General features: G+C 41.0%; 1 protein-coding gene across 1 annotated transcript in view; it reads left to right on the forward strand.

Moving 5' to 3' along the window:
• The window catches only part of LOC124605554 (peroxiredoxin-like), a 41244-nt gene that overhangs the window by 8812 nt on the left and 16166 nt on the right, over positions 1 to 16266 (forward strand). Inside the window, exon 3 of the mRNA XM_047137312.1 lies at positions 7435 to 7576. Within this exon, the coding sequence (XP_046993268.1) occupies positions 7435 to 7576 (142 nt within the window). The remainder of the gene's footprint in view (positions 1 to 7434; positions 7577 to 16266) is intronic.

The following is a 16266-nucleotide window of genomic DNA, read 5'->3' on the forward strand; positions in this document are numbered from 1 at the left end:
CTTCTCGGCCCTCCAGCTGGGAGGAGGTTATTTTAACTCAGCTGCATAGTGGACACTGCCTTTTTAGCAACCGTGATTTGCTAACTGGTGCTACCCCATCAATTCGTACACATTGCACCCAAGTGTTAACCGTCCGCCACTTCCTGAGGCAATGTCCATTTTTTGACCTTTTACGTTCCCGTTTGAGTTATCGGCCGTTTTAGCAAATGGCACTTGGACTGTTTACCGTGTTTTACTGTTTATCTCCCAAAGCAGTGCGGCAAAGGCCATTTAGATTTTAGTTTTGGACATCCGTTTCTGTATGGTGTCTTTTTTGTCCTTTTTCCACGTGCCTGTTTTTAGCCATCTTCTATTGTCAGTTGGGAGTGGCGTATCGCCATTTAACTCCTCTCTGTCTTCGAGTTCTATAGTTTTGACATGGGCACATGTGACCCCAGTTGTTTTTGTGCTCTAAAACAAAACAAAACAAGCTGATTTGTTCAGTCTCCAGCATCTGTCTTTGTTCAACATCCAGTAGGAAGACTGTCCCTGAACTTCCCATGAACCACCAAACCATTAAGAGTTCTGGGCAAAACAGTATTTATTAGAGAACAACACAGAAGATACCATTGTTCTCTGTTGTGCAGCAAGCAACCACCTCAGGTGATACGGAGACCAAGATAAAGTTTCAATTACTTGAACACAAGAAGTTGAATAAGACATATTTTTAGTATCAGCATTTATATCATTGTAGCAGCACTATAATGACTCAGTGGCTTACATGGAAGACTACAAGCAAGGAGACTTTACCTGGCTCTTAAATTGCTTTCCCAGACGGTGACATAGGGATTCGTCTACCAACAAAATTCAGTGTGTGCGCTACAAAGTTATCTGCATTCATATGGCTATTGAGGAGATAAGTGCACGTACAAAAATGTTCCTCTTTTCCTCTGGCTCCCAGAGTGCCCTGCCAAGCGTCTAGAGAATCTTATCCAGCAGGGAACCTTGCCAAGAAAATCAAGGATATGCTCTGCACAGGCAGGTCAAGGAAGTGTCACTCTGTTGGGTATCTGGCCATGTTGGAATTCATGGTAACGAGATTGCTAGAGCTGTAGCTATACAGGCTAGTAAATAATTAAGTCACATCATGTGACGGCACTATTGGCTATATGGGAAAGAGGGTTGTTGGAAATGAGTGTAAATAAACGGGGCAGATAAGCAAACGATGACATCTTTACATCCAGCCACTCAGATAAAATCCTTCTTTTAGGCCACAGCCTGTTAACTGCTGGTTTCGTCCATTGCCATGGTGGGCCTCATCATGTGATGTCTGTGGCATGATTATAACAGTGTCCCATACTTAAAATGACTATCATTTGTATGCTGATAAGAGAGCATTCATTCATTGGTTGGACTGGAGACATACCATCTGTTTTAATCAATGGTTTTGTGAGTGTAGCACAGGTTTTACATTTTTGTGAGGAATGATTTCTCCTCTCTCAGTTCTAAGGGAGTAGATTGTAATGATGGAGTGGCAGGCTTTTTTATTATGTATATTAGTGATCAGCGAGTCCTATAAATCTGGACCAAGCCTTGTCATGGCTGAGGGCCCAGTACTCAATGGTCCAGATGACCACTGCAGAGCAGTTTATTTCTAATAGCTAATCGCTTGGTAAGAGGAGAGAGAAAACCAGTTATTCGGCATACTGAGAGTTGATGTGAAGAAGATCAACGACTTCTGATGTGAATGAATATATTTACCTCAATGGCAAAGAAGATGGACAAGTCATTATCTCCTGACAGTGATACCTCAACGGGAGTAAAAGCGGAGAGAACGTACCTCAGTATGGCGGAACTAGTGTTAGAGGCAACTCACCGAGCAGAAGAAAAATTCACGTAGCGTCTGACTTGCAACAAGTGGCTACATGGTCAGCATCTCTACATGTTGATGACAGCTGCAAAAATAAGTAGTGTCTGTTGTCAAAGTGATCAGCTACAAAAAGGCATCTGTTGCCATATTGGGCGGCCTATTAAGAACTATCTGGCAATTTGACCACAGCTATAGCATCCCATAAAGGGGTTAACACGCCTTCCTAATTTACTTCCAACCAGGACATGATTGTAAACACTGAATGGAAAGTTACTCCAAGAAGTAAACAATCCTTCATCACTGGAAACAGTGATGCAGCTAGGCCATCAAATTGTGGAGAGCCTAGAACATTTGTAAGGAAGAGTTGGAGCTTCCTAGAAATTATCATACAGTGTAGGCTTTCGCGGCCAGTATTGTCTTTACTTAGAACGTCCAGGCTGATAGGCCATGATTGATGTATAAAATTCTCCCGACATTTCTTCTCCGACTGCAGGAGACATTGTCTAAGGTTAGGCGGCGAACTGCTGGAAGTTTTAATTGCTTCCTAGAACTTATCACACGCAGCCTAAGAAAAAACATCTGTTAGGCACATTGAACATCAACACTTTACTAAAGACTGGGAAATTTAACTATTGACAGATTTGTTAAACAGATGCAACACACACATCCTAGCACTTCAAGAAACCAGATACACTGATGAGAATGCATTTGAAACCGATGGCTACAGGATTTATGAAGGACAACCAGCCATAAAGAATAAACAAAGTCACTATGCTTGGACAGCTTTCCTGGTCAACTGGAATCTAACACAACCCATAACAAATTTTACATCACCATCAGAGCGAATATCACTTCTCTCATTTAGATCGGCAAACAAGGGCTATACCATCATAAATGCACATCCACCTACCAACAATGACAATGAAAGTCTAACAATTCTGGGAAACGCTAGAAAATAAGACATCAAAAATACCAAAGCACCACATAAAGCTACTCGTAGAAGACTTCAGTGTACAGATTGGTAGAGAAGAGAAATAAAAGGCAATAGTAGGAAATTTTATAGCACTCATATGCCAGTAAGAATGGGAAAAGGCTCATCAACTTCCACAGACAATTTGGTTTAAAAGTAATGTCAGCATTTTAGAGAAAATTACCAAGGAGAAAGAACACCTGGTCTTCTCCAATACACATTTAGGCCCATATCAACTGGATCATTGTGCAATAACCAAACAAGAATGTAGAGAAATAGTGAACATACAGGTCAGTCAGAAGAGGATCTAGGCATAGATTTGCACCATTTTTTAACGGAGATCAAAGTCAAATTTCAATGTAAAAAACCCAAATTTAAAAATCTCCATAGAATTGACACAAAATATTGGTCAAACAACAAGAAGTAATTTGTTAAAAAGCTTTGCACAAAGATGATGAGAAATTGGCATGAAGTCAGAGAAGCAATCATAGATACAATGAAAGAACCAGGATGACCACAAACGAGAAGGAAATATAGGTGGTGGAATCAGGTGATGGAATAAGATGTGATGAAGCAATAGGGTGTAGACTAACCAGTTGGAAAAACAGAATGCTTGTGCAAGAAGGAAAGAGCCTGGAACTAATTCACTGAGACCATAAAACTGACGGCAAAAATTATTTGACCAGAGAAACGGAAATGTGACAAAGTGATTATTGGATATGGATACAGATTTCAGACAGAATGATACTAGGGATTTCTACACAGTTTTCAGAAAAGAAATAACAGGTTACAAGCTGATGAGTCTACACTTCAAAGATTCAACAGGCAAATAATTACTAACCATGCAGACAACTGTGAGTTGCTAGCAAAATACTTCAAACATCTTCTAAACTGCAAGGAACCAACATGACGAATAATTTGCAGGCAACCTCAAAAGGAAATTCCACCTTTACAACCACTGTCATTGCATACAATTGTACAATATATTGGCCAGCTGAAAAACAAAAGAGCACCAGGTAAAGATGAGGTTTTAGCTGAGATGTAGAAACAGAGGGAAGTGGGCAGGTGAAACCGTATGAGGTCATCAAAAGATTGCTGGGAAGTAGGAAGAATACTGGATGACTGGAAACAAGCCATAATCCGTCCACGACATAAGAATTGTGACAAGACAGACACCAACAATTACTGAGGCATACCGTTGTTTCCAGTCAGCTACAAAATTATATCCAGAACTCTCCTGAACAAGATAGAAGATTAAGCAGAACACACTATTGGGGAGTAACAAGCGGGGTTCAGAAAAAATAGCTTGTGCTTGGACTGAATTTTTAACTTGAAAGCCATCCTCAGGATCAGAACAACATGGAACCTTAACTCAGTCATTACATTCATTGAGGTAAAAAAAAGGGTGTATGATTCTGTGGACAGACAGACAGACAATATTCGAAACATTGGAAGCAGCACGTATCAAGAAAACCAGCAGATTGTTGAACATAGACTCAGACACAACTTCAAAAGTTAAATTTCTAAAGGTTTCTGAACCTTGTAGAATTAAAACAGATGTTCGACAGGGTGATGGGTTTTCACCGATTCTCTTTAATGGGCTTTCACTGATTGTCTTTAATCTGGTCCTCATGAGAGTAAAATAAATAACTACATGAGAAAAACATCAAAGAAATCCATCTAGGACAAGGAAGAGAGAGATTTGAGGTGAAATGTCCTGCTTTTGCTGATGATATTTCAGTAATTTCTAAGGACAAAACAGATGCAAAGATAATGATAGAAACAATTCACGAAATTGTAGCTAAAACAGGATTATTAATATATGAGAAAACAGAATATATTGAACATAAACACAACAGAGAGAGATTGACAATATGGAAACATCAAGAGAGTTGATAAGTTCAAGTGCTTGGGAGATCAAAAAAAGTGGAATTAGCATACAACCTCATCCGAAACTGATATAATAAAAGATCAGTATCATTCCAGGCAAAAATTAAACACTACTCAACAGTAATTGAAGCAGCAGCACTTTATGGATTTGAATGCCTAACACTGAATAAGAGGTGAACAAGAAGAACTGGGAAATAAAGAAATGAAAATGCTCAGAAAAAAAATTAGAACCAACAAAGATAACAACTGGATGATGAGAAGAAATGATGATCTTCACAGAAACGTAGAAACAATCACAGACCCAATAAGAAAGAGGAGACGAAAGTTTTACGGTCGTATTTACAAAATGAATGACAGTAGGCTAAACAGTCATATTTCCACAATGAATGATGATAGGTGAATGAAGAATATTTTTGATTTCATTTCCAAATTAAAAAAAAACACAATAGGATGGCTGGAAAACTTAACGTCACAGAAGACACTGTACAGAACAGGGAAAGTTTCTGGCTACTGATCAATGCTGAAAAATTTCATGACCAACAATGAAATCCACAACCTAGGGGTGTGATATTAGATGAACAGAGGCAGGCGAACAGGCAACACATGAGGTAGTTCTGTGAAAATAAAAAGATTATACCTTTGTCTTAGGTTCCAAGCAGTCTGTAATTGGCCAAATTCTGTAAGTAAAAAAGTCTGGGTGAAAGCTATTGACTTTTATACAGCAAATCTTCATTTCACAAAGCTGAATTTTATGTTAAGACTGCCACAATTTTGTAAACCTGTGATGATATTTTCTTAAGCGTGTGATGACATACACTCATGCATATTTTTGTTCTTTGTTTTAATACACCTGTTATTTAATTACATTTTTAATTATGTAAGAAGTAAAGGTTTACAAATTATAGACTTGCTCGACCGAAATAATTCTTAACTTGATGCAGTAGTGAGCTGGGCAATAGTGGCAGAGGTAGGGTTTCCCTTGTAGGTCTGTTCGGGAAGCGTGCCCTTCACCCCAGATGTTCTCGGACATTGTCGATATGTTATGTAGGTGACACCTCAAATTTTTTTGCTGTAGATGTTGTCGTGTTTTTGTAAAGTTTTTAAAATATTTGAAAGTGTTATTAACAAGAACGTCTCCACACAAAAACCTTTTTTATTCTTGCGGTCAGCCAGGCCATCTGCTATGTTATTTTAATATCTTCCAGTGCTTTTTTCCCTAGTAATGCATGTTTTCCCATTTTGGTTTGTTGCTTTCGTTAGTATTCGGCCTTTTTACTTTCCCTGACTCCTTTTGGGACAGGTTTTAACACGAGACCTGTTTGCATGAGGAAGAAGGGACTGATGACCCTGTAGTTGGTCCCTTTACTCTCCAAACCAACCAACTGAACACAATTCCAGTGCAGCTTCAGTTAATGTGTCAGTTTGTGTTTTGGTAATGTTTTCATGTTAGTTGCATGACCCATTGGACATTTCTTGAGGCCACCATATTTATGATGTCATCAGTCCACCAGTGCAGAACATGTCATTTACTGATCTTCTTGTATTTTCCACAGAGTTGTTTACTTGCAGTTTTTACTAGCTTTTTCAATCTATTTTGTACGAGTTACATTTTTGGTAATTTTAAAGATTACTTGTGAGCGATGTATATCGAGCATGCAACTGTCAAGGTGTGAGATTTTGATTTTGTTTAGTGTTAACAACAACAATAAAGATTTATCAAAAAAAGTGACAGTAGTTTAACTTACCCGCTCGTGGTCCAGATCTTCATAATTGACAATTCTTCATTTTGTGTGTGCATTTGGGGGCAGTCCTACTCACTGTCCAGTCTAGCTTTATCTTTCACCAAGTTTGATTCACAGCAATCCACGCAATCCCTAATATTGTGATTTGGCAATAAATCAAGTCTAAATCATTTTCCACAGTACACAGTCTCAGAAATAATTCCTATCAGGTAATAGTCATGCAAGCTGACAGAACCAGCATCACTCTTCTCTAGAACAGTGCTGACAAGATGTTCTGTTGTCAACAATACTGTAAACAAAATCATGAAAATTGCCACATTTTGTGTTTGTATGAGAAGCAAAATTCAGTTGGGCAGAGGAAAAAAAAACCTGTTGACATTAAAAGACAGATTGGCTGGTCAGTTGTTAACTTCAGGAGGTGAAATTCCAACTAATGGTAATAGAGACATTTAAAATTGGAAAATAGTTTTCTTTGTTGTCTAAACTTGGATGTTCCTTCCTCAAGGATGAAAGAGGGATTGAATGTGCAAGGTAGGAAAGGAGAAGCAAGTCAATAATAACCTTACGTTGTGAGGGATCAAACTGTTGTGTAGATTTGGGGAGATGAATCTTTCCTTCCTCTCATCCTCACAACAGGTGGGTCCCTCACAGCCCAAGGTTATGACTGACGTACCTTTCCTTTCCAACCTTCCCCATATGTATTTTGAGAGCTATGCTTTGTAGATTTCTACGTTGTCTATCAGCAGTATTTGGAATTTCGTCTCCTGAAGGTAAGCTAGACCAGCCAGTCTGGTTTCTTGTAATTCTTCTGTAATTGTATTAGTTCTATCTTGCAGTGTAAAGACAAAAACAATTTACACTCTTAATAATTAGATATTAATTACAAATCAGTGAAAGAGATAATAAAAATGTGGTCAGAAAAGTAGTTGTGGTACACAGATTAATTAGTGCACAGTTAAGTTGGATTGTTTCCACATTTCCAGGTGCTACTAGTTTTGCACCAAGAGTTCAGGCGCCAGCTCCAGATTTTCGTGGAACAGCTGTTGTAAACAGCTCTTTTGAAGAAATAAAATTGGCTGATTACAAAGGAAAATATCTTGTACTTTTCTTCTACCCACTCGATTTGTAAGTATTATATGTAATTAGTTTATTATTACAACTTAAGTGATTTAATATAGGGATACTAATTTAATATTTTAAGCAATATTTCTGCTTTTGAAAAGAACAATAATTGTCATGTTCGGTGCAGGATGTGATAAGGAACACTGGTTTGAAAATAGTGTCAACAGGAAATGTGTTCTAACTTATGTAATTATTTGTAGGGAGCTCCAACAACAAACTAGTCGCTCCTCTCTTACCCCATCCAATTCACTATCCAAAAGAGAAATGTCTGGAATTAGCTTATTGGGAGGAGTATGAGTAAGCCTATCATTCTATGAGGTCACTTCCCAGGAGGCTCACCACTCTTGGGTGAGTTCGTGCTTGGGTACCGAGGGGCCCCAGCCTTTGCAGCATCTTTACGGTTTCATTTTGCATGTATTTCCTCCTGTTATTCTTTTTCCCGTCCCTTGCCTGGGATATTTTTGGGAATGTGATCTGTATTTTCAGTAGCCTGACATGAGAATAGCCCTTACACTGTTTCTTTCTTTTTTTCGTTCTCCATCTCCTATCCTTCCTCTGCATCGGCATTAGAGGTTCCTCTTTGTTTCTTCTTCCTCCGTGTGCTCTCTTGAAGGCTGGCCCACGCACCTGCCACATAACGGGTGACTGGGTAATGCGTAATTCCCAGCCCTGGGTCAACAGGTAGAGTTCACGTGTACCCGCTTGTACAGGCCTGGCCCAGGGAGGGGTGATTGTTTGAGCTGTTACCTTACCAAATTGCTACTTAGCCCCTTTGTGACGAGTTTAGGAGGTGTGACCTGAGGTGTGAACAATTACCTCCTCTGCAGGGGCCCTAGTTGGAAGGAGCAAGCCATTGGAGATATTGGCAATCATGGGGGATTTTCTCACAGGGAGCCGTTCACCATCTCAGTCTAGATTTTTAAATGCAAACAGAATGAGGCTAAAGATTTCAAGACTCTCCTAGCTGCACCTTGCTTCCTTGTGGTATCACATACTGAAGGAGGTCATTCCTTTGCTACGGTTAATCCATTTATAGTTCAGAAATGTTTAGATGCAATTGCTGGCCTTGTGAAGTCCTCCTCTTGTTCATTTAATGGCACATTGCTTTTGGAGACGAATTGTGATTCTCAAGCCCGCAACTGTTTGCAACTTCTCTCCTTCACAGCTACCCTGTTTGTGTTCAGGCCCATTGAACACTGAATTCTTGACATGGTGTTATTTACACTACGCTGCTCGATGGTCTAACCGAGGGAAAAATCCAGACTTACCTCTCTGATCAGGGCGTCACTCTAGTCCATTGGGTAATTGCAACCTTAACACACACACACACACACACACACACACACACACACACACTCTTTTTCTCATATTTGTGATAGGATAGGCTATGAAGTAATCACAGTCTGAGCGTACATTCCAAACCTGACATGCTGCTACCAATGTCAACGTTACAGCCACACTTGAATATTCTGTCGAAACACAGCCAAATGTGTTACTTGTGGTAGGGATGATCACAAGGGCAATTGTCTGCCCCCCTCTGCTGTATCAGTTGCAATGGCGATCATGCAGCCTCATCTCGAGAATGTCCTGTGTATCTCCAGCAGATCTGGGCAAAGGAAAAGTGCCTTACCCTGTTGCTCGCAAGTCATGTTTTACCATCTGGCACTTACAGTATTGTTCTTGCTGCACCTCACTCCAACGAAGGACTCAGTCATGTAGACATACGACCTCAAATTCAGCACCACGGTTGTAAAGTTGTCCACATCTTCGCTTCTGGCGGCAAAATCACCTGCTACACAACCAGCAGGCTAGAAAGAACAGAAGGAATACTCTCGCAAAATCAAACAAAGGCAAATGGCCTTCTCCATCTTTTCTGACTCGGCGATCCTCTTCAACGGTGTCATCGATATGAGGGTACCCAGTCAACCTCCATTTCGCTGGGGTGCACCACCAACCATTTTTCTGTTGTGGAATCCACAAGCTAACCCAGCGAGAATGCCAGTTCCTCTGTAGATCTCACGGAACAAGATCGTCCAGCTTCTGCACCCTGTAGCAGTTCGAAGGCTGGCAATTGGCAGCTGCTGAGGTGACTTTTTCTTTTTTTCACCCCATTTCCCCATCATGACTCTCCTCCAATGAAATGTTTGTAGCATTCGATCCAACAAAGAGAAATTACAACTGCCCATGGAATCGTAGCATCCACTTGTTTTCTGCCTCCAAGAAACAAAATTGCATCCTCATAACCACTTTTACCTTACTCAGTTCTTTTTGGTCCGCTTTGAACTTCCTCCTGAGGATGGCATTCCATCTCGTGGGGAAGTCGTGCTGCTCATCAGAGATGACGTTCATAGTCAAACTATCTCACTGAACATCCAGCTGCAAACTGTAGCAGTCTGCATTTTCCTTTCTCACTCCACCTTTTCTCTTCAACGTCTACATCCCTCCATCACTTAGTGTCACCAGTGAAGACTTCCTCCTGTTTTGTGGTCAACTCCCTCTCTCCTTTCTGCTGTTTGGTGACTTTGATGCACACCATCCCCGCTGGGGCTCTTCCAGATCCTGTCCATGGGGTGTCCACTTGGCTGACCTTCTCAGTTGACTAAGCATCATCTGATTTAACACTGGAGCACCCATATTCCTTTCAGACTCCACACACACCTATTGCCATTTAGGCCCCTCATTCTCCAATGACCATCTTGCCTGTAGTCTCATGTGGTCCATTCTCTCTAACACGTACTCAAGCAACCATTTCCCATGTGCTATCCGTTTGCTGACTCATACCCCACCTAAGTGTAAACCAAATTGGCAGCTTTCTAAGGCTGACTGGAGGCTTTATTTCTCCCTGGCGATGTTCGATGAACAATATTTCCACAGAATGTTCCATTTCTCGCACTTGATCTTTACCGCACTGTGTCCTGGTCCCTTGGTGGACTGAGGCATGCTGCAATGTTATTCGCGCACGGAGATGTGCTCTCTACATTTTTAACCATCATCTTACAATGGTGAACTGTATTAATTATCAACAGTGCATGCGCAATGTCGTTGCATTCTTCGGGCCACCAAAAAAGGTAGCTGGATTTAATTTACTACTTCTTTTAACAGTTTTCCCTTCAGGAATTTTTAAGAGACAGAGCTTTTAAAGTCCTTGGGGCTTCTGCCTTGTTGGACACCTGTATCCAAGGAAACAGGGTGCTGTCCTGAGCATTGTCCTCTTTGCTGTAGCCATTAACCCCATTATGACCTGTCTCCTGCCTGGCATCTCTGATTCCATTTTTGTCAAAGATTTTACGATCCATCCATGGACTTTTTTCCTTGAGCAGCACTTCAGCACTGTCTCAATTGTCTTTACTTGTCGAGCATTGACAATGGCTTTCGCTTTTCCACTGACAAAGCCGTTTGTATGGATTTCTGGCGGCGTAGTGGGTTTCTACCATTGTCCTTACATCTTGTGTGTGTTCTTTTGTTCGCTGAAACTTTGAAATTGCTGAGGCTCGTGTTTCATAGAAATCTTTCTTGGTCATCCCTCATGTCTTACCTGGCCGCCCACTGCACCCGGTCACTCAATGTCGTATGTGTGCTAAGCAGTACTCCCTGTGGAGCAGATTGGACAACTCTCCTCCATTTGTTCTGATCCCTTGGCCATTCAAAACTAGACTGTTGGTATTTCATTTATGCATGTGCACATCTGTCAATCTTACGCCATCTAAATACAATCCACCATTGTGGAATCTGTTTGGCCACTGGTTCTCTATGCAGAAGCAGGGGAACTACTGCTGTCATACTGGTGTGGTCATACCAGTGTGGTCATACCAGTGTGATGTTCTACTCAGTAGGTATGCAAGCCATTATGCTGCCTTGCCCAGCCACATGTCCTATGCCGCCTTTTTTGATGACTCCTTTGACTGCCAGTATGGAGTGTGACACTCTTCTCTGCTGCCCCTAGAGTTTGCTTTAGGCTATTGCTTTGGCAGCGCAACTTCATGCTATGTGCTGCTTTCCCAGCGGATGGGAACACCTCTCCACCTTGGACTTAATCCCCTTCCTAAGGAAACTACACCAGATTTGATCTATGACTAAGTTTCTCGATTTTTGCATGGAACTAGTGATAGTACCTTTGTGTACACTGATGGCTCTTGGCCTGACTTTGTGTGTCAGTTGTGCCTTCGTCATTAGCAATGATGATTTTCGGTATTGGCTTCTATCAGTATTTACAGCAGAGCTCTTCATCCTGTATCAGGCCACACAGTATGTGTGACAACACATCTGGCCTGAATTGCCGTGTCCTTCAGAGCCTCTGTGTGCTGTACACAGTCCATCCCTTAGTGTGAGTTCAAGAAAACTTCCACTTGGTAACTTATGAGGGAGCCACTGTGATGTTTGTTGGTTGCTGTTCATGTAGTCAGATGGGAAATGAGGCTGCTGATGCAGCTGATAAGGCTGCAGTCCTTTTACCTTGGCACAAAAGTTCTTCTGTTCCTTCCGATGACCTCCTTGTTGCCACTTGTCAGCAGGTGGTGAAACTTTGGTCTTCCCTTCATGGATACAAGCTTCGGCAAATTAATCCTCTTCCAGCTGCTTGGACAACTTCCTCTCGGCCCTTTCACTGAAAGGAGATCATTTTAGTTAGGTTGTGTATTGGGCACTGTCAGTTTAGCCATTGCATATTTGTCTAGTGGTTATCCCCCACCACTTTGTACTCATTGTCATCAACCTTTGACGGTTCACCATTTTCGTGAGTGAAGACCCTTTTTATAACCACTTACTTTCTAAAGTATGTTTGCCATTTGAGTTATTGGTCGTTTTAGTGAACAATGAGTGCGCTGTTTTACTTTTTATTCATCTTTAGTTCAGAACCTCCGTTGTCTCTATGGTGTATTTTATGGACCTTTCTCCATGGGGGAAGTCCTTGTCCGTAGCTCTTTTTCCTCCCATTAACTGGGCTGAACGTTTAGTTGTTTCTAACTCCTATTTCTTATTAGTGTTCTAAGGTTCTGACAGGGGCGCGTATGACCTTAGTTCTTTTTGTGCCCTAAAACAAAAAGAAAAATTATATAAGGCCAGAAATGAAATGTTGGTGGTTTGAATGTTGTTCAAGAATTAGGAAATCTGAAGAGAGAGATTTAGAATATGACGAAAGAGAGAGATTTAGGAAATGACGAAATGGAATGGACTAGAAAAGATGTGTTTATATGAATGTGTGGTGTCTGTCCTTTCTGTTACGTAAATTGAAGGTGGAGGGGTGGAGGAGGGGGGGGGGGGGGGGAGGAGAAAGGGAGGGATGGAATCATTTATATCAGTTGCATCAGGACTTAATACGGGATTAGTGGTGACAAGTGAAAATGTGTTGCAGACTGCGGCTTGTACCCAATTCTCGTGCTTAGTTGGCAGTCGCATTAACCTCTGCGCCATCCAGACACAATGTTAGTGCAGATATGTGAACTATCTTGTCACGCTCCCTGGCCAACTTACATTCGCACCTAATGCCACCTGTCCACAGTATCTGTCCGTGCCCTCCATGCTCTTTACTTTTACATTCCCGCCGGAGTGTGAACAAATTAATTGTATGGTGTCTGTTCTTTTGGACATGTTGATGGGCAATGAACCCACACTCTTCACTGCGGATGCACATTTTCTTCTGTCTCCGGCAGGGATCTAGAATTACTGAGCATGGGGGATATGGGCGGGGACTGTGGATAGTGGGAATGTGAGTCGGCCAGGACACGAGCCAAGATAGTGTGCACATTTACGGTAAACACCATATCTGGATAGCGCAGTGGTTAATCCAGCTGTCTAGGAAGTAGGAGATCCTGGGTTTGAGGCCCAGTCCGGGACATATTTTCACTCGTCGCCACTGACTTCAGTAGTTTCTTCCCTTTCCTTTCGTTTCTCCCCCCTCAACCTTCAGTATGCATGAAGATCCTTTTGTTTTAGAGGCTGAACAGGAATGACCTTGAGGACCAAGTGTAACAGGGCCTATAGTCTTTATGGATTAGCATGTGGAGTGGAGGGTGGTTTGCTGAAGGAGCTATGAGACTTCTCAGGCTGAACTGAATTTAATACTAACAGTGACTGTACTAGCTTTGAAACCAAAATCAAGAGGTAATGTTGACAAAATGAAGCATAATGGTGAAATTGGGGGCCAGTAAAATTCTGGTCCTTCATTCCCTTTTAACAGCCGTATAGACAGACTGCGGTCAATAGATGCTAAACAGAAATGTGAAGAACTCAGTAGGGGAGAAGAAATTGTAGTGTAACTTCATAGATTATTGCAGTGATTACACAGTCAAGACAAATTTGCAAAGAATTGGCAGTGTGGGTCCATTCATCAGTATGATGTTGCACCCAACGTGGCCTGAATGCATGAACTGATTCAGTAGGGAAGGGTTTCATAAAGCTGTTGTATCCTCCCCTGAAGCAAGTTTGCCTGCAACTATTGTAACTGATCCTTGATATCCCAGATACTGACAGTGGGATGGAGTTGACATCTGAGCTGGTCCGACATGTTCTATTGGAGACAGATAAAGACATTGTGTAGATGATGCTTTTCAGAAAGTCATTTCTTTGCCCCTTGCTCCAATAATTTTAGACATTCTGAAGGAACACTTTCAATCCCATGTGCCTCATTTGATCACAAGTCTTCCATAGCTCAGTCTGTCTCTGACTCTACTACTGGCTCTCTTATGTCATCCATATGAACTCTAGTTCTTCTGTCACATCCTCAAACGATTCCTCCCCTTCATAGAAACCTTCAGTGTTCTCTTCCTAGTTATCTGCTCTTCCCTCTGAATTTAACAGTAGAATACATTTTTTACTTTTAATGTTGACATCTGTGCTTTTAATTCTTTTAATTTCACTCTCTGTTTTGACTTTTCTGTTCACTGAATCCATTTCTGTTTCAATTTTTCCCTAACTTCCTATTTAATGGCTTGTATTGCTATATTTTTATCTTTCTTGAACAAATTTGTACTTCTTCTTTCTTCTATTTGATGTATTTCTTCTGTTTCTCAGTCTTTCGCTTCTCTCATTGCTCCTATAACTCTGTGTTCTGCACCATCCTCAAATAGTGTTCCAGCTATCCATGAATACTAGATTTTCATCTCCTCTTACTTACTGCATCACATACTCAATATCTTCATATACTTTCTCTCTCTGTTCATGTTCTGCTTGCGCTTTTGGCAAAGCACTAATATTGTTGGCATTATTTTGCTGTTGATTCTGACAAGAACAATCCTATCATTGAACTGTTTGCAGTAACTCACAATCTGCCATACCTTCCTACTCCCATTATACCATTTTCTTCTTCTGTTGTTAATACCCTACACTCATCTGACCGCAAATCCTTAGCATCTTTCCATTTCACTTTACTGACTCTAACTAGGTCTAGACTGAGCCTTTGCATTTTGCTATCAGTTCTTCCAGATTCCCTACCAAGTACCTCACTCAGACTTTTAGAACATTATCCTTTAGTGTGATTTTCAATCTTTTTCCCACAGTAATCTTCACCATGGCAGTCTGCTCTGATATCAAAATAGATGACTAATCTGGCATCTTTTGCCAGTGAAGAGTTCATTATGCTTTCCTATTACAGACCACTTGTGCTGTGGGTGTATATTATTTTTAATGCATTAGTGTCCATTGCCTTCTGCATCCTCATATTGTTGATCATTGCTGATTCTTATGCCTTTTAGGGCAGTTTCCCACCCACAAGGTCAGGGAGGTGCTCCCTATCTCCATTGACTTCTCCGCCCTCTTTGACAAGGCCGTTGGCAGAACAAGGGTGAGTTCTTATACCAAAAATATGTGGCTGCCGTTGCTGATGATTTTTATTCATATTTTAAGCAGTGGCTAATATCAAATCAAAGTCTGAGATTACTAGACAGTTACTACACCGGTTCTAAGGTGACAAACTATTGAGATAACAGAAGAATTAGTCAAATTCTCTGAAATTGTTATGAGGCTGATAAGGAAATATTTGCATTTTATTTGACTCCATGTTGTTGAGCTTTCTGTGTAACAGGTCAACCAAAAATATGATCAATTTTCTTCATTTCTTTCGTCTATGTGTTACACACTTTTAATTTCTTTATAAATAGTTTATATTACTGCGTGTCAAAAGTGAAATGTAAGATATTGATATGTGAAGTTTGCGAACTAAAATTTCTATCCTCTTCAGCTCTTACTTAAGGTAATGTGTTTGTGTTACTGTGTATGAGGCTGCCTCCTGCATCAGGGGGATGCTGTAGTTCTCATTCCAAGGTCGAACTTGCAACTTAAGTCTCTTCCTCCCTCTCCCCCCCCCCCCCTCCCCCCTCCCCCACTCCTCCACCCCTCCCACCAAGTGTGTGAGATCCTTAGCTTCTTCCCATTTCACTTCACTGACTCTATAAACACTATATATTAACTTTCTGCTTAAAATAGACTACTTGTGAGTTACATTCTAGTGTTTAGATCAGCTGCAAACCACATTGCATGTGGGTCAGTAATGTCAATGATCAATTGACTCTGCCAACTATTGAGTTCTAAAATCTTGAGCATACTGCAGACTGCATGTATGTGAACAGGGGACTGTGGCTTTGTTTGCTTAGATTGGAAGATAACCTGTTCTTATTGAGATCACTGCATTATGGTGGTAGATTTTGTGCTTTCATATCTTCTTAATCTTTATTGCTGTTGATTTTTGTGACACATTGCAG

Source organism: Schistocerca americana, chromosome 3 (genome assembly GCF_021461395.2).
Source record: "Schistocerca americana isolate TAMUIC-IGC-003095 chromosome 3, iqSchAmer2.1, whole genome shotgun sequence".
Taxonomy (NCBI): domain Eukaryota; kingdom Metazoa; phylum Arthropoda; class Insecta; order Orthoptera; family Acrididae; genus Schistocerca; species Schistocerca americana.